General features: G+C 30.1%; 2 protein-coding genes across 16 annotated transcripts in view; one reads left to right on the top strand and one right to left on the bottom strand.

Annotated features, from left to right (window-relative positions):
- The first annotated feature begins 689 nt into the window (after positions 1-689).
- LOC131926980 (N(6)-adenine-specific methyltransferase METTL4) lies at positions 690-5,519 on the top strand. The gene is made up of 11 exons (XM_059282600.1): positions 690-873; positions 1,933-2,033; positions 2,177-2,227; positions 2,506-2,725; positions 2,807-2,977; positions 3,142-3,205; positions 3,486-3,660; positions 3,948-4,311; positions 4,715-4,806; positions 4,966-5,008; positions 5,312-5,519. The coding sequence occupies exons 1-10, from the start codon at positions 696-698 to the stop codon at positions 5,005-5,007; spliced, it is 1,458 nt and encodes a 485-aa protein (XP_059138583.1). The 5' UTR covers positions 690-695; the 3' UTR covers position 5,008; positions 5,312-5,519.
- A 469-nt stretch (positions 5,520-5,988) lies between these two features.
- Positions 5,989-22,311, bottom strand: part of LOC131926978 (polypyrimidine tract-binding protein 2) — a 59,880-nt gene continuing 43,557 nt past the window's right edge. For 9 of the 15 annotated variants that reach the window (XM_059282598.1, XM_059282594.1, XM_059282585.1 and 6 more), the window contains 13 exons: positions 22,015-22,073; positions 21,395-21,557; positions 20,166-20,264; positions 19,368-19,421; positions 17,196-17,216; positions 16,624-16,787; positions 15,631-15,664; positions 14,732-14,824; positions 14,097-14,194; positions 13,669-13,787; positions 12,862-12,936; positions 12,559-12,622; positions 5,989-12,164 (listed from right to left, as the gene is read on the bottom strand). In XM_059282598.1, coding sequence (XP_059138581.1) covers positions 12,096-12,164; positions 12,559-12,622; positions 12,862-12,936; positions 13,669-13,787; positions 14,097-14,194; positions 14,732-14,824; positions 15,631-15,664; positions 16,624-16,787; positions 17,196-17,216; positions 19,368-19,421; positions 20,166-20,264; positions 21,395-21,557; positions 22,015-22,073 — 1,112 coding nt within the window. In that variant the 3' untranslated portion in view covers positions 5,989-12,095. The remainder of the gene's footprint in view (positions 12,165-12,558; positions 12,623-12,861; positions 12,937-13,668; positions 13,788-14,096; positions 14,195-14,731; positions 14,825-15,630; positions 15,665-16,623; positions 16,788-17,195; positions 17,217-19,367; positions 19,422-20,165; positions 20,265-21,394; positions 21,558-22,014; positions 22,074-22,311) is intronic. The other 6 variants (XM_059282588.1, XM_059282591.1, XM_059282590.1 and 3 more) reach the window with 6 other exon arrangements.

Here is a 22,311-nt window from a genome sequence, read left to right on the forward strand (position 1 = left end):
CTGTAGTGTGTGTGTACAGGGGTGAATATGCTTAAGCCAGTGTGAAAATCCAAAGTTAATTTTTGAGTTTTTTTTTTAAGTCAGGCTATTATTCTGTTTTCCTCTGCTGGTCTGTTCAATGTAGTTGTGTGCTATTCTTGGTGTGTTTAGACAAATGTGGTGCACTGTGAAAACATCCAAGGTCAAGAAACACCTAAAGACAGGCTAAAGATATGCTACAAAATTGATTCTCTTGTCAAATCTAAGCTATTTTCAGCCTTTACTAAGTATATCCAGACCCCTTTTTATTTGGCATTCTTCATACTTTCTTTAGATTGATATTAAGTACTAAACTGCTGCAAAAGTTTTATTATTATTTAACTTAATTAGACCTTTAATTTAGATCTATAACTAAATTTCTCCTAATGTTTAATGAATAATATAAAATAGAGAACTGCTACCAGTATGCTGGCTTAAAAATGGATTAATAAAAATGCTGGAAACATTTGTGCTTGTTTTAACCAAGTTTTTATTTTAGTATTTTATAAGGGGGCGTATTTAATAAGGGTTTTGTGAAATGTTATATAGTATATAAAGTTTAATAATAAATATGTGAGGTGTGTATTACTATTAGATTTAGATCTAGTATCTATGATAAAGGGACGTAATCGAGATTTTTTAACACTTTTACCAAAAAAAGAGTAACTAAATTCAAAATGGCTACGTTAGCGATTTGTCGAGGAGCTGTTTTAAATGAATTAATGTTACAAGATAATGAGGAGCATCCGTTGAACAATGTTACGATGTCATCCAGAAGCAATGAAAAAGTAACGGATAAGAATGCTTATCGTGTGAAAAATAATAATTACAGGTGGAAAAAAGAATTATACGCAGGTTAGTAAAAGCCAAAAGCGTCGATGTAAAAATAATTTTCGCATTTTTATTTTAAAGAAATTAATTTGTTTTGTTTTTTTAGCATTCAATATAGATTCTACTTAGAATATACTAGATCTATATAAATTTATTGAAGATAGTAGTACTAGTAGCCATATAATTAGCCATATAATTAATTAGAGGCCTAAGTAATAATATTTTTAACCTTTATATTATTAGGCCTATATATTTATAACAATCTGAATCTGGACCGAGATCCTAACTCGAGACCTCCTTTCCTTTGCCCTATTTTATATTGTTTGACCACATCCTCCTATTATTTAGTTATAGTCACTTATACTTTTTTCTAAACAATTTTATTGCCTGGGGAGGGGGGGGGGGGGAAAGGGGGGTCATCCATTAAAAATAAATGATGTCATGATTTATTTGGTTGATTTACCCCTCCCCTACAATAAGCAAAGTCTCACATCACCTAAAAAAATTTTAAACATCAATTTCTTTCTAAAATACTGACTGTGTTCAGTCAATATAGAGTGTAGTAAATTAATCAATTTCTAGATCTATTACAATTTACTAAAGCTAAAACAGATTTCTAAACGTAATATAACTAAAATTGAATTACTTACTATTTTTTAATGGAAAAGTTTGACGTCACAACATCAAAAAACCCTGTACCACCTAAGAGTGTGACGTCATTTATGGAGAACCCCTGGGGTGTCCTATTAAATTAACATAAATATTATTAAATATAATTATATTAAATTTTATGTGAGCGTGGATTTTAATTTTTAATTTTATACACTAGAATCTAGATCTATGTGTACTAATAAATAGAAATGTGTTGAATGTGTTAAGTTTGCTTTGTTTGTTTCAAAATTAAAAGTGTGTGCTGTACCCTAAAAATTAGCAATTTAGTTTCAGTTTAGTACTTTATAACTGACTGCGCGTAACTGACTGTGCAACCTTTCAAAAAATATTATAGAATGTTTCAGATAACTATTCTACTGTAATACAATAAATTTTAGTCATTATTATTAATGTTTCTTTTTTAATTTACAGTTGAAGCACCTTTCATAATGAAGAGCCAGGCAGAGAGGATTACAAGAGAACAACTGATTGTTGACAGTGACAATATGAAAGAAACTTCAGCACAAAAAAAGGTGTTATTTTATAATGTTTTGAATCACTGGATTTAATTTCCCCACTTTATTTACTATGTTATTTTGTTGATATCATTAACTATTTTGTTAATAGTATAATTTAAATAGTTAAGTAACATTATCTTTACCTTTTTTTTATTTAGAGAAAAAAGAAATCTTGTAAAGCATCACAGTTGACGGAGAAAGAATGTTTGGTAAATATTTTAATAACTAGCCTACCATTGTTAAAATCAGTCTTTGATTATTTTTTTTTTGAACTGGCTGTAGGCATATAATTTGTTTTGTTCTGAGTTCTAGAAATTTTATTACCCACTTGGCTTATGATTTAAGCTCAAGTTATCATAAAATTCTTAGCTGCCTTACACTATCGTTAATTAGGCCCACATTTCCGTATTACTAGAAATTCTTAATCAAAACAACAAAAAATCTGTATTTCATAACTTTATTTAGCTACTAACTTTTCTCATCATAGATAAAAAGTTTGATAGAACAAACGCTGCCTTCCTTATTGTTAAAAGCTAGAGAATTAAATTATATCAGGGAAATTCCAGATGTAAGCAAACGCTTTGGTATAAATGAGATGGCTCGTACTGCTGCCATGACAGAGGCTTGTGGGAACTTGTTTCAAACTCTGTGTCAAGAATTTGATGAGAGGGGGCGTGTCTGCCTTGAAGACGTTATCCTTACGGATGGTGCGTATCACTTTTTATTTTTACCCGTGTGTTAAATAATGCTTTCATTTTGGTGTTTCATTTTTTAATGTTTATTTACAGAAAGTAAAAAAGTTGACGCATCAGATATTATTGGAAAATGTGTACAAAACCGACAAGACAAAACCTTGTTAGTTGACATTGGTGCAGACAATTTTATCATCCCTCCACAATCTTCCTTCCTGACTTCAAGCTTTCAGCATTTTGTTTCAGGAGGCTACAAGAAAATTTTAGGTACGCAAGGAGTTTTTTTTTTATCTAAATTGTTATTATCTATTTAAAAATTTATTTTCTATTGTATATATGTAAAGATTGTAATACCTTTTTAAAGTATGTATGTTTTCTGTACTATATAATGTTCTCAATAAAAACGTGTATGTTTTCTGTTCTATATATAGATTGCTATGATCTTGTTGTTATTGATCCTCCTTGGATAAACAAGTCTGTAAAAAGGAAAAAGAGGTAACAAGACAAATGAATAAAATATGTAAAGCTCTTCTTATTTCTTATCAGACCCTGAGGAGTAAAATGAGCTTACACTGTTTAAACATTGACTACATTGACACACAATAAGACTTAAGACATTTATACAAAATATTAAGTCCAGCTCTTGTAAAAAGTTATAACACAATTCCTGATGAACATTACAAGTAAATAAAGGGAAAGAACTGCATCAATACTCTGAAGCTTCCATTAATTTATTTAAAGTTTGTAAAGTTTATCTCTACATGTTCTGTTCCAGCTACTTGATGGTTGCTGAGGAAGATTTGAAAGATATCCCGTTAGGTGATCTAACCCAGCACGGCAGCCTTGTGTGTGTGTGGGTCACCAACAACCAGAGGCTGATAGACTTTGTCAAAGATGAACTTTTTACAGCCTGGTCTGTCGTTTGGCTGGCAGACTGGGTCTGGTTGAAGGTTAGTAACTGTAACAATAAGCTGTCCACTTGCAAAATCTGCTACCTCACTTTTATTTATTTATTTTTTTAAGCCTAAAATTCTGGAATTTTTTTCCCCCGTAATTATACATTAACCTCTTGAATATAAAAATTAATAAAATGCTTTTGATTGTTATACCATACAATTTCAAGGGATTTATTATTTTTTGTTTTTAAAAGTCACAAATGCTAGCACACATGTATGCTGTCACACACGTTGCCACACATGCTGTCAATGTTTATGCCATCACATACGTAACTCCCCAGATCACCAGTACTGGAGAGCCTGTCTACAACATCAACTCAGCTCATAAGAAACCTTACGAGCAGCTAATCATTGGTCAAGTTCAACAGTCATTCACACAGTCCACACCTTCAGAAAATCAAACAGCCAGATATGATTTGACAGAAACTCATAGCATTGTGCCAGCGGAAACAACATTTAAGTTGCTGCCTGAAGTTATCCCTACAACCAATGAGGGGGAAAACTTGACTTTAATAGACTCTGCACAACCTGATACAACTCGTTTAGAGAATTCCACAATAATTGAAAAGGACATAAAAATTCCTCAGCAGTTTCTTCTAGTTAGCGTGCCTAGTTGTTTACACTCTAAAAAGCCACCTTTGTCTGGTAAGTTCTAGTTTGGTTTCAAGTTTTAGCATTTATTAGCATGTCTTGGAGTCCATTGGTTATATTTGAACCATGAACATTCAAGGGCCTTAAGCCACACAGTCTGTATAATTTTGAGATTTTAATTTTTTGTTTGTTAACTGACCTTGCTCCAATTAGGGCTTGTTTATTCAACTTCTTCAGAAGATTACACTAATAGTAATATTTAAGAATTTGATTTGTGAAGTACCTTTAAACTATAGATGCTTGTTAGTTATATGTAGAAATAATACCTCTGTCATTGTTGACAAATTGTTTCTTAACTTTTAATAAATTTCTTAACACAAAAAGGAGCATGTTTATTAAAAGTTAACAAATTTGTTTCTTAACTTTTAATAAACATTTCTTAATTTTGAAATTCCAGCAGTATTAAAGCCATATTTGCCAGCGAAGCCTAAATGTCTGGAACTGTTTGCTAGAAATTTAACACCACGCTGGTGCAGCTGGGGCAACGAGGTCAGTAGCTGGTCAGTTTTTTGTGGTCTGATTTGATTTAATAGACTTGACTTACCAAACAAGTAGTTACAACATATTTGTGTACAGTTTATGCTTTGTTTTTATGAGAGAGAGACTGGAAACATTATAACCCCTTTATAATTAAGTTCAATATTTCAGCCACTCAAACATCAGCATATAGACTACTATGAATTCATTTAAGGTGAGTTTTCACACTTATAATGTGGACATAACTAACACATTTTGCATTTTACAGGTTTCATTTTGTCAATCTTGATTATGATTTTCATTAGAGTGAGATTTTTTTTATGTTTTGTTGGTTCTTTCTTAAAAGCTTTAAGCTAAATTTTATTTTCCAGAATAGACCCAAAAAGTTTACCTCTGCAGGTCTATTAGGGCCCACTTTTGAGTTCTCTCCATGTTTGATTTATTTACAAATAGCAGATCACACAAAACAATTGTACTTTAAACTGAGTTTGTTTTCTCATTTTCTATTTTTTTGTAGCCATAAACCAGTTAAATAAACGTGGCTGTATACTGGAGTATTTGGATAAATCAATGGAACTCAGGGACTTATTCTAAGCTAACAAATCTAAAAATCAATTAAATTGTTCTTTTGTACAGTTCTATTATAAAAACTATTTTCTTTGTACAGCATCAATAAGCATTTCAATGTTTTTGACATGTGTAATAAATCCAGGTTATAAAAATTCAGTGCTTTGTATTAATTATTCTTTATTTATCTATACAGACTGAAGTGAGAAAAATGGTATATGTGTTTGGTTTTCTGAGTTTTGACAGAGTAGAATTAGCTAGAAATTACCAACTTTATTTTTCACATTTGTTTTAACATTCTTGAAGATGTCCTCGTCCTTTGTTATTTTAAAATTGAACCATTTTAAAATTGAACCATTTTAAAATTGAACCAATTAAGTAATAAATTCATGCATTAACAAAAAAAAAACAGCTCACAGAGGCAACATAGCAGGATATTCAAATGGCTTTAAAACTACATAATTATTAAAAGACACTACATTTTAAAATGTAATACCTTTTTCCCAATTTAAAATCTTTAAAAATCAGATCTAAGCTTATATAGAAGATGCTTAAAGCCATTTTTTTTATCCTGAAGCAATAATTTTTAAGCAACACTTTGAGCAAGAAAGGAAAGAAGAAATGAAAAATGCTGAAAAGGGTTTTTATTTCATCCCTATCAATCAAAGTTTTCAAGCGATAAAGAATACAAAGCTAAAGTGGTGGATAGCTAGTGTTAGTGGCTATACAAGTCATGAATTAAAAAAATCATAAACAGCATAGAAAAATTCAGATTCATCTAAAAAAGGGGGATTGGATTTAGTTAAATATAAAGACATCTGAATCCAGACTGGTCACATGACCAATTAGAAACAGAGTTACAGGAAAATTATTCCTTTGAAAATTATAACAGATGAGGGAAATTTCTTCTACAAACAAATTTCTAAAGAATAAATATAGGTATAAAATGGTTAATAAGATTGAATACAGTTATTTCAGATTATAATATTAATTCAGTTAGAATTTTAAAAGAAATTAGAATAGAATGTAGAGAAAAAAATAGTGGATAAAAATGAAATTAGAATATACAACACAGTAAGGGGAAAATATGCAATAAAAATTTGAACAAGAATTTGTATGTACTAATTTAGCCTTTAAGCCAAACCTTCGGTGTTCTTCAATCCTTGGCATTAAAAAAACTAAAGTTAGTTTTCTAGTTTTTGTCATTTATTCTGCAATAGCAAGAACATACATAAATAAACATCTTTCACTTTTAAGACTTGCAGCAATTTAAAATGGTAAATATTTAACTGCAATTTAAAATCAAAGAAATATTTAGTAATAATTCTTAACCAATACTTCAAGGTTCAAACACACAATAAGTATTATAATTTTGAGGTGTTATAAATGTAAAAAAATATATGTATATATAAATATATTTAACTTTTAATTAAAAGAGTAACAGTGAGAAGAGCATAATGCTGTTGAGAAATGTGAAGACTACTTGAGACCACTTTCAGTTTGTATCCACCTCTTGTAGATTCAACAGTCTTCATTCTCCTCAACATTCTAAATGAAATAATTTTTATTTTATATAAAATACATAGGGCACATTAATAAAACCTCTGCATCAAGTAATATATATAATATATTTATATAATCTATAGCATTCAAAACCTGTTTATAATTTATATAAGTGTTTCTGATTTCTTAAAAATCTCTTAAATGCTGCAATAAAGCAGCACTTTTCACATTAGGCACATATACATATAATCCACAATTGTACATATAGCACACAGCTATCTTCTGGTTAGTCAAAAATTGAACACTACTGTCAAGTAAAAAAAAATTAAAACATCTAATTTGTCTTCAAACATAACTCATTTGTTGTGAGATAAAGGTAAATATATTGTCAGCTATTTTTAAATGCTTTTTCTTTTTAAAAAAAAAAATGGCCAACAAATAGAATAAAATGAACATAATAAACATTAAATTTTGTCATTAAAATGAGATCAAGGTGGAAATGTATTAACAAATGTGAGAGCTATAGGCACACATCACTGATTCCACTTTCATCCATAAACTTTTCATTCCAAGGATTAGAAATTGTATTTTAAATTAATAATTGATACTAATTTTACTATTGTAACTATTATAATTCTTTATGTAAAGTAACATTGTAAATATAAAAAATTAAAGTGCAAATTTTTAATTTAAATGTTTTGAGATTTTTTGAATGAATAATCATTAATAATTTTTACATGGTAATTTTTAAATTTTATATTAAAAAGAAATTCCAGAAATTTAAAAAAGTGCAAATATTTCTCGTTAACATAATTTAAATACTAATTTCAATATCGGATTTTTTTATGTATAAGAAAATTGTTCTGGAAGAATGACCAGCGTTTTATAAAAACTGTCTCACTTCTTCACACTTGTGATCAACTAGAAAACAAATTAACCCGAATTGCACTTGAGTGTTACTGGCAATCCAACATGAAAGTAATAAAAATCATTGACAAAGTGAAAAAACTGCACCTTACAATAGATGTATATACTTCCTAATTAGGTATATAAAAGTTAACCTATTGACTTTTAATTATTAAACTTAAAAAAAAAACCGAAAGTAAATTGTAACTAATATTTTCCAAAAAAAAATCGCAAAACTTGTCATGATTCCATTTGGGTATATATTATTATTATGCTGTGTTTTACAAACACCCTCCAATATAATTTTAAAACAAAAATGTCACATTCATTCTTATATGTTGAAAACCACCTCTTTCTATCAATCACTTAACCTTTTTACTAAATAATTTGAAAAATTATAACTGTATACACTACACTGTCAAATTCAAAACAGTGAAATTATTTCTACTTTAATTTCTCTCAACAAATGTAAATTTAAAAGAAAAAAACAAAAAAAAACCCTGTTATGCATTGAAAATTAAATTGTGATATTGATATAAAAACATGATCACTAGAATTATCAAAGCTGGACATAAAATGTATACACATTTATCGTTACATATAAAAAATATGTAAAAGCTAACTTTGTGGTTTTGAAATTATTTTTTTTAATTATAGATTTTAAGACTATTTCTAGCACATCTTGCACATTTAACATGAAAAATATTTCAAATAAAACATCTAAAACTACAATAAAATATGAATTAAAGAATTGTATAGAAAAGTTAAAATGTGGTTTGAAAATATATAGAGAAGTTAAAACTATGTACATACATTATGACAATAATATAAGACTAAGAAAATACTCAATTTTAAAAGCTCAAAGATAAAATGCATATATGTTGTATAAATAGGTTGGTGAAAGAAAAAGCTATACGAAGACAGCTACATAATATTTAAGCATATAATTATTAAAGAAAACTGGATGTGTTTAGGATAGTTTTAAAAAAAATTGAAGTCTTAATGAGTAGAGTATATAGGCCTAGCTTTGTTAAATGGTGGCAGTCCATACATCAAAATTCAGCATTGCGCTATGACAGTATATTTTTGTTAAAACTTCTAAAATGCAATTACCAAAACTCTAAATGGATTTCTTCATTAGGATGGAATTGCATACTGAAAGAAAAAACTCCTCCTAATGAGACCTGTGTTAATGTTTTGCATGAACCACACAGACACTGAGAAGAAAATATTTAGGGAATCATATGCCAGACATTTGAATTATGCAGTATATCATTAGATTTATTTTAAAAATAGAAATAGATAAATCTAGAACTGAAGCGAAAAAAAGGCAAATAGTATATCACATATTTGTTTGTCTAGACACAAGCTCGCCCCTTCACAAATAGTAATTAAAATTATGCTCGTCATTAAAATAAATGTAAACGATTAACAAGCCATGCCTCCACACGTCATTTTACAGACTAAAATACTTGCAAAAAATTAAGTTGTGGACTCACAAAAAAAATAACAAACCAACATCATGAAACCCGTACAAATAAGTTTCAATTAACCAAAGGGGAAAATGAAATGACACCCTAAATCGTATTTGGTTTGATTAACCATTGCAACTTGGCCTGAGTTATCACTTGCATCAATGGAAATAACAATAATTTCAGATTAAGCTTTAAATGTTGCATCTGGATTTGCATAAATTAGTGCGTAATAAATTGAACATTTGAGTTAACTCATGATAATTTCATTCAATAATGTTTTACAATTGTCAACATATTTGTCATTCCCCAAAACAAAGAAACTAGACTGTTTAACATTACCAAAACTCTAAATTAAGGTTAATATGTAAAAAAAAATTATTAGGAATGTGTTTGTTTTTATATCTATATTCTATCTCTCTTTTTCTAAGTGTACTATTTTGTGTTGTTTAGTATGTGAAATTACATGGAGGAAATTAACTACATATTCATATCCAGAGATTTAAAAATGTTCTATTCTGTAAAGCAATAAACTTCTGGCCAGTAAATATTCTTCAAGGTGGAACTAATAACACAGAATCATTACAGCTTGCTCACCCACTAGATTTTTTAAATGCGAATACTGAGTTAATTAATCACTTTTTAATTCCTATAAAAGGTAATGAAATTCTGGGGAAGGCACACGCTCACAGAAAATATAGAAAGGCACTTTAAAAATAACATGCTATTGTAAAAAATAAATCCACTCATGGGTGTAATTTCCATTAATAACTTATCAATCTAATTAACTAACTTATCTTTGGGTTTGCCAGACTAGTTAGCAAATTAATTATTTTCCTCGAATCTCACATCCAAAAGAAATGAAAAATAAAATGATACTTTCATCCAATAAAAGCATGATGAATCCATTAAGTTATTATAATGCCATGTGTGCGTTCATAAAATAACAATGTCTTCCTACAAGTTTATATATTAGATTTCTTTATCAATTCGTCATCTTTATGGTCCATATCTAAGTCTGTTCTGTTTATGATTCATTGTTATATGTTTTCCAGGATATTCTTTTTAACACTAATGTGGTTTGAAAATCTGATTAACCGTTGTCATGCATTAAAATTTAAACGTTTCAAAATGTGGCCACCCATAAATGACATCACACTCCAATGGGGGTGGGAAGGGGCGGGGTGTCTGGAGTTTTGTGATGATGAGGGAGAAGAGGTTCAGAAAGTATGACATCACACTTGCATTTTAAAAATTAATGTTTAAAACTTAATTTTAGTCGTTAAAGTGCATTTTAGAAAGTGATTTTGTAAATTGTATTAGAAATCAATCAGTATACTCTATGTTGACCAAGCTCAATAAATTTATTTATTTTAAAATTGTTGGTTGAAAATACAACTGCAGTTTTGGGAGGGGGGTAATGTAGGCTGAGGTTTGATGTCATTTTAGGAGAGTAGGTGAGGGAGGGTCTGCAGTTTAGTGAAGGTGGGGAGGCGGAGGTAAAAATTGACTGGGGGAAAAAGTGTGACTTCATTTATGGATGACCCCAAAGTAAATAATTTGTGAGACCATGACAATACGCTGAATTTTTTAAAAATAATTTCACAGTTCCAGTACATTTAAAAAAAAAGCTTCATATAACCAATAAAATGCCATATGTGATAATGTACATACAAAAAAAAAGGACATACCAACCTTTGATACATTGCAAACGTGGTTTTTTAAACTATTTTTATAATATAAGAGGGATTAATATTGTTGATACACAATCTCATTTAAACTGAATGTAACACTGTGACTACAAAACAAATAATGCCTAGATTTCCTATAAGCTAAACTGTACTGTAAAAGGTGTTTCTACTATGATTCTATCCTAGAGGTGGCTTGCAGTATTTCAGTTCAGTGCATCTTCACAGCAGTAAAAACATACTTCACAAGCTAAAAAGGTGATCTTTGAAGAATTCTAAAGTTTTATTTTGGTGGGTTGTGCCATAAAATAAATTAAAAAATTATTTTTCTCCAATAGCTGCCTTATTCTGTAGTACTGTCAATGCTAGTGATCATTTTAGTCGCAACTTTGTAGCTTAAAGTTAGCTAACAGAGGGGAGATAACCTGCAAGGCTGGCACGAAAGATGGAATGCTTATTTTTATACCAGCAATGTATTTACTACCCCCACCCAAAATTGGAAACTATACATGTACGTTTACATACACATATGTAATGTGCTATATTAATTAAAAATTCCTGATCACACATTTTAATTACCACTGCCGGCTAGTGACTGCAGCATAAAAGTATTTAGTTGTTTTTCCTCCAGAAATAACTTGTCAAACCTACTGAAATATCTTTAAAATTGCATGTAACAAAAGGCACATATTTTGTCAGTTGGCCACAGACAAAATCAGATTAGCACAAGTGAATACTTTTATACCATGACAGCAATAGCCACTTTGTTTTGATTGTAAGTAACAGCAGAATTATTTAAACCGTAAAACAAAATGTCTTTACAATTTGAACTTGGGGGAAACTAATTTGCCATAATGTTGCTATGAAGCATTCAGTAACATAAAACGCTGTATATGTGTAGGCCTATCAACTCATATACCACTCTTTATGTAAAGTTTTTTTTTTAAGTGTTAAGTAAATAAATTAATTGTCTGATATCTAAAGTCAATTAAAAAATATATATCAGTCTTAATTACAATTTGAAATGTCTATGCATAAATAACATTAATCTGGTGATTCAGGTAATGTAATTCTTCACAAAGTAATGCTGTCTGTAGAGGATTTTTTTGCAAATGAAATTGTATTTAAAGCACAAGTAATATCCCTGGTCTATCATAAAAAAAAGCTAAATTGTAGACTTGGAAAAAGACACTCGTAGATGACAGCTTTCTCCCATTTGGTAGTTATGCATAGCCTAGAGAGGAAAAAATGTTTCAGTTGAAAATATCAACATTTTACACATAAAAATGATAGACTGCTGTTCTTTGATATGATTGGTCTGAACAAATCATGTGCAAGGTGCTTTTTTCTTAATTAATTGGTCAGCTATTACATTATTTATGACATGGATGTCTTATGACTTAATAAAAATTCAAATTCCAATTATTCTTTTTAAGAAAACAATTATTTACTTTGTAACAATTTTGGTAAGAATTAAAAAATTTAAACTTCAATGATTAACGTTGCAGAATATGAGCACAGAGTGTTACAATGTAAATTATGAGTGGATGGAAGTGCTCTGAAGTTTGGATGTAGAAAAAATACATTTTATATTTTTGGTGAGAATATTAATATTTGTTTTAACTTACAACCAAAGCATGAATAGCTTCTTCAACTGTACTCATTTGAATTAATGCCATCTTTCTGTCTTTTCTGGAGATTATAGAGATAAAATACTATGCATAAGTTATTTTAAATAAGCTAAAGTGATAATATTTTGTAACTTCTTGGTTAAGTTTAAAATCAGCATATTATGGTTAACTTAACCATATCCACAACCACTAAAATGAATTCATAAACTTGACAAGAAGCACTTGTCTCCCTTTAACAGAAAATATAAATGGTCTCCCTTTAACAGAAATAGCTATTGCAAAGAAAAATGTGCTACATACGGGAAAAATTTAAATGCTTTGACAGTTCCATGATCACTGAACCATGTAGTCAGGTTCTCCTCTGTCACATGGACTCTAGAAATGGAGAAAAATATTTTGTAATAAACAAATATTGAATTATAGACAAGCCTTATTTAAAATGGAACTGTATATTTTTAGAGAATAGTTAAACAGAAAATTAATTCTAGATACATTTATTTAATTAATTAGTCTAGTTAAGCTTTAACTTTAAAGGTTTGAAGATATTGATCCCTTCCCCAGAATCAGACTGTTTTTTAACTCCAGTTTTTAAAAATGTTCACAAAAAGACTTATGTTTTTATTACAAATTTATATTTAGCACTCTGAGAAATGGAATTGCCATGATGGATTTGAAACAATCTGCAGGGGGGGGGAGAAACTGTATTGGAGAGAACAGTTTGGCTCTAGGGAGGCAATATGTTAATATAAATTTAGTATTCTGGTTCTAATGCAGAAAAGCATCATAAGAAAACTAGCACCCAACTCTTTCCTGAGTCAGTAGCAGAGGCGTAGCGAGGGGGGGCGGGGGGGGGGACATATGTCCCCGGGCGCTGACCTTATTAGGGGGGCGCCAAATTGAAAGTTTGAAAGGGGGGGTGCAAATGAAAAGTTCGAGGGGGGGTGGAAATCGAAAGTTGTCCCCGGGCGCCGGGAGGGGTCGCTACGCCTCTGGTCAGTAGGGCATTAACAAGTAGCTACCCTGAGTGGATGGGATAAAGGGAGAACGTTCATTCTTGGTACTGAGTCTTGTGTGAAAGAAGAATTTAAAAAAGCTCTGTACACTTACGGAATGTTGGATAAGTGCAGAACTTGTGATGGTGGGAAAATGTTCTGGCAATTTTTAGAGCCAGGACGTTTGAATCGATGTAACGGAGAATTTACAAAATCCTTAGTTAGACCAGCATCCTGAATTTTTAAAAAGTAGGTTTAAAAAGTAGGATTAAAAAGTTGGTTTCAAAAGTAGTTTTATAAGTAGGTTTAAATTTAATTCAAATATGGTTATTTTCAACAGATTTATAACATTCTCCTAAATGACACAAGTTGAAAGACATATACATACTTTTATTATATTTAAGCTATACAGTTTATAAAATAAAACAAAATATTAAATCATATTTGCTGTAGTAACCTATAATCTCTTAAAAAACTGGCTATACAAAAATAATCTCATCTAACTTTAAAAAACTGGCTATAGCAAAAATATTCTAATCTTACCGACTGTCCTTCTTTGGGCATTTGTACAACTTGATGTTTGGACTGTGCTACTCGAATTTGTTTTCCCCAGACTCTTGCTTTATCAAGGTAAGTGATGGCTGTAGAAATAAATCACAACAAAATTGTAAAAATGGCAGTGTAGGGTGTTGTTTAACCTTTTGTGTTGTTAATCAATTGATTTAGTAGTTTTGTATTATTATGGTCTATGGAGTAGGGAATATCAGTGTAAGATGAAATAATGCGTCAGATAAATTAAATCTAATAAATTACCAATTTGGAGTGTAAGACTGTACCATGCGTAAAAGTAACATGTTTTTAAAAACTTGGGATAGGTAAAAAGGTAAAAGAATAAATGATCTAAAAATTATTTCAAGAACAAAATCATAAATAAAAATGTCAAAATTTTAAATGTACACCAACATGTCAGCCTTTCACAAATAATATTTTTTTTAATAATTAGTAAATTTAAATATAGTTTATACAGATTTTGCAAACATTATTTAAAAACGAAATTTCTTTCACAAAAGTAAATTCTAATTTAAATTTCTTCTTTAACAGTTACTCAAAAATCTACTAAACATAGATGAATGCCCCCATTTTAAAAATACTACTGTAAAAACAATTTATTGTCCTACCGAGCTGTGCCTGATGGGGGTCAGCCATTTGTATCAGTGCATTATCTTTCTTGTTAAAAAGAACTTTCACCCTGTGTACATCACCGTAGACACCTAAATGCAGTATACAAATTATATTAGTTTTTACATCACAAAGCAAACTCAATCAAATAATATAAAAAATTTATAGGAATGAATAAAAATAGGAATTAATAATTGTAAAGAAAAGTTCAAGCAGATTTATAGGTCTATATATAAAGTTTGGCAGAAAGAGACAGCTGGGGAAGCATTATTTTAAAATATAGGTACAACTATGATGGTAATTCTTCTTAACTCTTTAAGAATTAAATATTAACTGTCCAATTAACTCATATTGTATTAATTAATAGGATACATTCTTCTTATGTATTTGTTGATACATCAGCCAATCTTTTAATGTAAAACACAAACATTTCTTTTTTTAACGATTTTTTATAAACTTTAGAAAAGCTTTAAATACAGCTAATATCTGAAATGAAGGTGAGGCCTAATATTTTTCTCATATGTTATTTACTGTGCATGTTCACTGATGCTTTAAATATATTTCCTGTGGTTACTTCTAGGAACATAGCCACATTTTTTTCTAAACAATCTGTCATATAGAGAACTATTGTACTGCTAAAAAAAAAAGTTAAACCAGAATAATTTGAAATGACTAAAAAAACAATCTCCCTCTCTAAACCTACACCAGATTATTGTGAAACAGTTCTGTGTCATTTAAAAATATGCTAATTTATTCGACAGATTGGTAGATGTATGAACAGCTGCTAGGAGCTATTCAAAAAGCACTGTGTTTTTCCACTGTGTTTATTTAACTAGCTGATCAATACTCTTTTAATTATATCAAAATGCAAACAAAAACTTGTCCATATAAAACATACCGAAAAGAGTAAAGAGGGCGTCTGGTGTAACCATCTGTAATAGCAATGGAAGCAACACAGGATAATTTGGACAGATGAAATGGTTGGGTTTTATGCAGTAGAAGTTGTATGATGGCCACCCAAGTATTCGTGTTGTTGAAGACAGAATCAATCAAAAAAATCCCATCATTTGTGGATCCAAACATAGCCACAGTGACACAGCAGCAGACGAGTAGTGAGGAGCAGAGTATGGTTTGTGGAAGGTGGCGAAAGAGAGTGGGGGAAAGAAAAGAAATTGTGTTAAATCAAATGAAAATAAAATTCTTAATAAAAAAATATATTTTGCTTAAAAGTATATTGGTTATGAATTATCTAAATGTAACATTTAGTAGTTAAAATAATGCCTTTTTGTGTAATACTTATTTATCTTTTAAACTATTAGTAATTAACTGCAGTAATGACTTATTTGTAAAGCAGACTTTTCAAATTTTTATACACAAAATACTAACAATCTATCTTCATTTTGATCTATTTTCACTACTTTAAAAAGAATGTCTGGAAAAATTGACAAAATTAACAATAATTTTATGATTTTTCAAATTTTCTATTTGAGATGGACAAAAATTGTTAGTACAGTTGAATTCTGAAAATTAATGTAAAAGAAAAAAGCAATGTGTTTTTCGAACTAAAATAATCATGCAAATGTTTTTAAAAATTATTTATATAGCTAAATAAAAACTTTGAAGGGAGTAAAAGGCAAGATTTTTAATGAATATTATAAAAAGTATCATGTAAAAAAAAGAACAATCTGGACTTAAGCTGAGTTTTGACTTTTTGTTAAACAAAAACTTAAATTTACATGAAATAAATATTTTTTATATTTTAAAATGTTTTTAAAAAGCAATAAAAATTTAAATTTCCTTAGTATTTAATTAAAATTAATAAGGGCAATATTTTAGCACTTTAGTGAAGGATTTAACAAAACAATATTTAATATAAAAAGCCATGAGTTACCTCCTCATCTAAATTAGAGACTAGAATGACTGAACTCCCCATTGATGCTGGTAGAGGGAGACCTATTCTGGCAGCACCTAATGCACCAGGAGGAAGTCCAAAAGCACCCATAGCATTAATGGCACTCATTGTGCCAACTGGCACACCTGAATAAAATGAGAGACCTAAATCCATGATGTTGCAGTTTAATCAATGCACCAAAAACAAAAATAATAAAACAAAGAAAAAAATATTTTAATAATATAGGAATATGTGACGAAATAGTAATAATGTATAGAATTTAAATTATTTTTTACTTAGTTTCTTGAAGTTTCTGTAAACTATATTTTACATAAGTGTTTCTATCAAGCATCTCTTTGGGCACTGCCCCCCCCCTTTCCCCCCCCCCCCCCCTAAAAATAGAATTTATATAGAGAATATATACTTTAACTAGTGCCTGTCCCCTGAAAATTTAGTCCTGTCTTGTCGCCCCCCCCCCCAAAGTTTCAAGTCCTCCCCTAGGTTGTCTGTCCGCCCTCCCCCTGAAAGAAACACTGTTTTACATATAGAAGTATTTTGACTTATGGGTTTACCTGGTATCCCATATCCGGGTGCTGCAAATTTAAAACAAAATTTATTATATTGTTTAATCAAGAAGTAAATAATATTAAAAAGCTTTACTACAAAAAAAAATATATATGAAGCTTGCGTGCTGAACCTTCTATAAAGCCCTGAAGAGCCATTAATGTTTATCATCTGGTTTAGTTGATTAGAAGCATGCATAATTGTCTTTTCAATGCAGTGTACAATTTGAAAATATAGCACCAATGCAGAAGTTGTTGAAAAGGGGGAAAAAATTGAAACTTTGTGCTAATAAACAGTAAAGGCTCTCTGGCAGGTCTAAAATTAGGTGTTATTTTGTTCTACACTAGTATATGAAATTGATAAAAATAGAGTGCTAACTGTGGCAGTGAAGAGCAAAAATTAATAAAAAGTATGTTAAAAGAAAATATTTCAAGAAAATACCGGTTGGCGTGTTAATTAAATAAACTGAGATGTTCAAAACTTTTTTTTAGCGCAATTTCCATTCTGGAGAATTGCGTTTATTAACCCGTCATTTCTGGATGTATGAATGAATGGATGGATGGATGGATGGATGGATGTGTGTCCGCAGCTTTAAGTCGCATCTCCTCCTCAACGAAGCAATATCGATGACTAGTTCCAAAAGCAATTATGTTAAGCAAGTTACGAGGATGAACATAGGCTATAAAAATTCCGGGTTTCTTTCATGGATTTCCCGGAAAAGCCAAAAAACCTCGAAAAAAAGCAGTTTTTTGCCCATATCTCGGCAACCAGACCACTTAGCGACTTGAAACATGTACCAATCGATTCCTGCCATAATTTAGAACAATATTGCCGAAGAAAGTTTTCAAAAATATCCTTTCGTTCAGTCACAAAAATTTTTTTGAATTAATTAAAATTTGGACCGAATTAGTAGGCATTTTTTCCAACCACACCACACGCGTCATCACGTTCAATAGCTGCACCATCACGTTCTATGGCTTCGTCATCACGTTCAGTAGCTAGGCGCGCAATGGTTTTTAGTCATGTAACTCTATTGTAAATAAAACATGTAAAATACTGAAATTTTTTTTTAATAAAAAACGTTTTAATAACTAACCAATGGTTTTACTAACCCTGCTCTTGATTTACGCTACGACAGAGCTATTTTTAAATAACATAAGGAAATTGCGCTAAAATTGTCACTAGACTTTTTAATTAACTTGTTTTGAGGAATACAAATGTTTCTCAAAAAATAATTTGGAAGTGATGAAAATTTGTAACCCTAAGGCAGAATTTGTTGTTAAATAATAAAAGTACATTTATAGGCTTATATTTTTGTAATGTAAAAAAAGTTTGGACAATGAATTAGAAGCCAAAAAAATAAAATTATTGTTATTATTTTAACTGTTGTAATATCTAAGATAGACAGCTCTTTCATGTTAAGAACTTATACCAGATTATTGTTCTGAAAAAAATTTCATAAGTTTATAATTCAGCATCAGCTTAAAAAGAAATCAAGAAAGAAATCCATACACTGTAGAATGTGGAATACAACTAATGCTAAAATGCTAGATTGGACAATTTAGGGTAGCCTATATACAGAATGATGCTATGGTGAACTAGAAACTGACATTTGAATATGAAACTTTTGATCACTCAAATATTTACTGCCACAAAAAGAAAACAGAAGTGGAGTTATGAATAAAAAACTTGAATGTGAAAGAGAAATGTATTCCACAGTTTCTGTTAACATTATATCAGTTCCACCCTGTGACTGCAATTACCCAAGAGGACTATATTTACAAGGAAGATTATTTTACAATACAGAATTTGTAAAAGAAAAAAAATTTATTTGTGAAAAGTACATTAAAAATTGAGGACACAAAAAAGGATTTAAGGACCTGTGAAATCCTAATTGTGTTAAGTCATTGGGAGCAAAAAAATCAGATATTTTCTGTTCAACTTAATTCCAGCTCTCATTCACAGAGCACTCTATTTTGTTTTATAGAAAAAGCTATGTAATTGGTTTATATTTTTGACATGCAATAATTTTTTTTTGAAACTTTTCTTTTTGTGTAAACAAAAGAAATGCTGTTGAATATTTTATCATACATAAAAGGGTTTGTTTCACAAAATTTTCCAGCTTTTATTTATACTATATGATAGAACAAGTTATTTAGAAATTATTTCTAAAATTTCACCTAAACCCTGTGTCCAGATTATAGTCGGTTCCTCTCTCACTTCTTGAAAGTCAACTGAAAAGAGAAGTTTTGAACATCTCCGATTCTCTTCCAATATTCCCCGCTTAACAAAAATGTTTGGTTTGATAAAAAAAAAATAAGGGAGCATGTCACTGACTGATTCATTTGTACCTCAAAATAAAATAAATTATTCAAACAATTTTGTAGCTAAAGCTAAGCAGAAATTGTTAATAAGTGGGTAATTTAAAAAACATAACTTGAAAGCTGTTATTGTTAGTAACAGATTGCAGTGGCTGACACAGGTCATCACTGGTTAATGTAAGATACAAACTAATGAATGACTAGTTCTCTCTCAACCGCAAAAAATGGAGAAATGTGCATGCTTAAAATGTAAGTATAAACCACTGCTTTTAAAAAATGTATGTAGATAAAAATAGATTTGAGGCCATCACCCAATAAATAAATAACTGAATGATATATAAAAACCAATGGTTAGTTCAACAAACATCAGAGAGGGAGCAAGATTCTGTTCAATCCTAGCACAAATGGATCTAGACTCGGGTATCAGGTCAAAGGTCAAATGGATTAGCAAAGGAAACATGGGAAAGGCCTCAATCCATATCAAGCTCGTCTACTTTCAACAAATTAGTTACAAACTTGGTGAACTCGTTAAAACAAACTGATTTGAGGGAGCTCATTTGAATGTATTATAAATCAATGAATTTGGAGAAAAAAAACATTGACTGGGTATGTATATGGATTATCTAATCATGTCAATCGGCAAAGGGGGTAATTTACCTGCTGTCTGCTGAGCAGGCAGGGCTCCGATGCTGGTGAGCTGAGGGGGAGCCAGTCCTGTGTAAGTAGGCAGGGGGGACATCAAAACCCCAGAGGAACCTTGCCAATGATACATGGATGGTAAACATTTCTATTATCATCAGATTAACATTACACGGCAGTGAGTCAGTCTGCTTTTACTTACAAATATAGCCTATTCATTGCTTTGGAAATCAATCTATTTCAATGTGGAAAAAAATGACAATATGAGATAATTTTTTCTTCCAGAAAATTTTTGAATGGATCATTAAAAAATAGAGGTAAAAGAAGATAAGATTATGTGCAGTCTTTTTCCCCTTCTAAGCAGTTTTTTAGAAGGAATATAAATTATTTTCGTTTTTACAAGTCCTCGCTCCTTTTTTTTTCATAAAAAAGTTTATTGTAAAATTGGGAGAAATTCAAACTTTTAAATTGCTTCTGTATTTATTATTTGGGTTGCAAGAACTAAAGTGATAAAAAAAAGTGTTAATATTTTTTAAACTTTAAAACTTAGAGAGTGGTTTGAGTAGCAATTACAATAAAATTGCAGGCCAAGGTACAATGCTGACTACAAGAAGGGGAATAACAACATGCACAGAGAACCATCAAGAGAGATTGTAACTACATTAGGACTTGCTGTAAAAATTGTGTGCAAATATTGTTAGGAATTAGCAGATAAAGCAAAAATAAAAATAGAAAAAAAAAATCAATAATAAAATGCATATTAAATTCAGTATTACATTCCTATTACATGATGAGTATTTCAAAAACTCTACAAAGCCCCCATGTTAAGCATTCTATATACAAGGTGTCAAGTTGTAGTTTGTCTGCAAGTGTCTCTACTGTAGCTTCATATTATTTTCATGTGCACAAAATTTCTTAAAGCTGTTTCATACTAAAAAGTACTTTATATGCTTCAAATCAATAGTATTAAACTATCTAAAAAATATATTTGATTATCTTAGGTAAAAAATGTATTTAATATTTGTATTAAATGGTACTTTATTTATTTTTAATTTTCTCATGTGTTTCAAAGTCTTTGGTTACACTGAGCATAATTAAATTATATATTTATTTTTTAACCTTATGATAAAAGTTATCCTTTCTACAAATGTTACTTCATTTATTTAAACAATTAGTTTTTTTTCAAATTCAGAATACAAAATAGAAAGAACAATAGAAAACGGAATAAAAGTTAAAAAGATACTTACCTCCGAGACTCATGGCGTCAAGACTAAGGTCACCTGTGGGGAGGTCAGGACGGGTGAAGTCCCTACTTTTGTCGTTGTTGTATTTCACATTGAGATTACTTAATTTAGAGTAGTCAATTTTCAATGTGTTACAACCATTATAGATGTTTTGACCATCTAGTGACTGCGTGGAAAAAATAAATGGAAAAAAATTAGATAAGTAGAAAACAACGGTGGGTCATAGATTATGCTTATATGCTGTATACACATTTTAATAAGCAGTAGTTTAATTTGATAAAACTTTGATGTTTGTAGCTCATTCCTGGCCTTATAAAACAACTGGTAAGTTTATACTTTCAGTCATTAGGGATAATTCACACATTTGTGTTAATGAAGCTTAAAGCCACCCCGCCCAGATGGACCCCCAAAATGAAAGTTGTCAGCTATTGGTGATTGAATGCTAAAACTATATCACACAAAAATGTGACATTTGAACCACCATCAACCCTTCAGGTTAAAGTATGTGTATGATCCCGTAAATTAAAAAAATTTAATACTGTAAACAGATCTCTAATGAAAAACATTAGCATTGTATGTTATGTTCCAGCAAATAAAGCAAGAACTGTTTGGTCAAATCTTACTGTTTTTGCTGCAGCTGCTGAGATGGCATCTGACATTTGAATCAAAGCTTGGAATGTGTCTGAAATATACAACAAGATTTTTAATGAAACAATTATAAATATCATTTAAATATGTGGAGGTGATTATTTTATTTGATAACCAGACTAATTTTAATATAATGAGCCCCTGATCACTCCTTTAAAGCAACTATTTTACCACAACAGCCAGAATTTTAACATTTGATTCTTTTGACAAAAAAAAAAAAATACAGCTAGTCATTAGACTTTCCTCACTCTTTCCAATAAACAAAAAAAAAA

The sequence above is a fragment of the Physella acuta genome, unplaced genomic scaffold (assembly GCF_028476545.2).
Source record: "Physella acuta isolate Inbredline_101_S28 unplaced genomic scaffold, ASM2847654v3 ptg001356l, whole genome shotgun sequence".
Classification (NCBI taxonomy): domain Eukaryota; kingdom Metazoa; phylum Mollusca; class Gastropoda; family Physidae; genus Physella; species Physella acuta.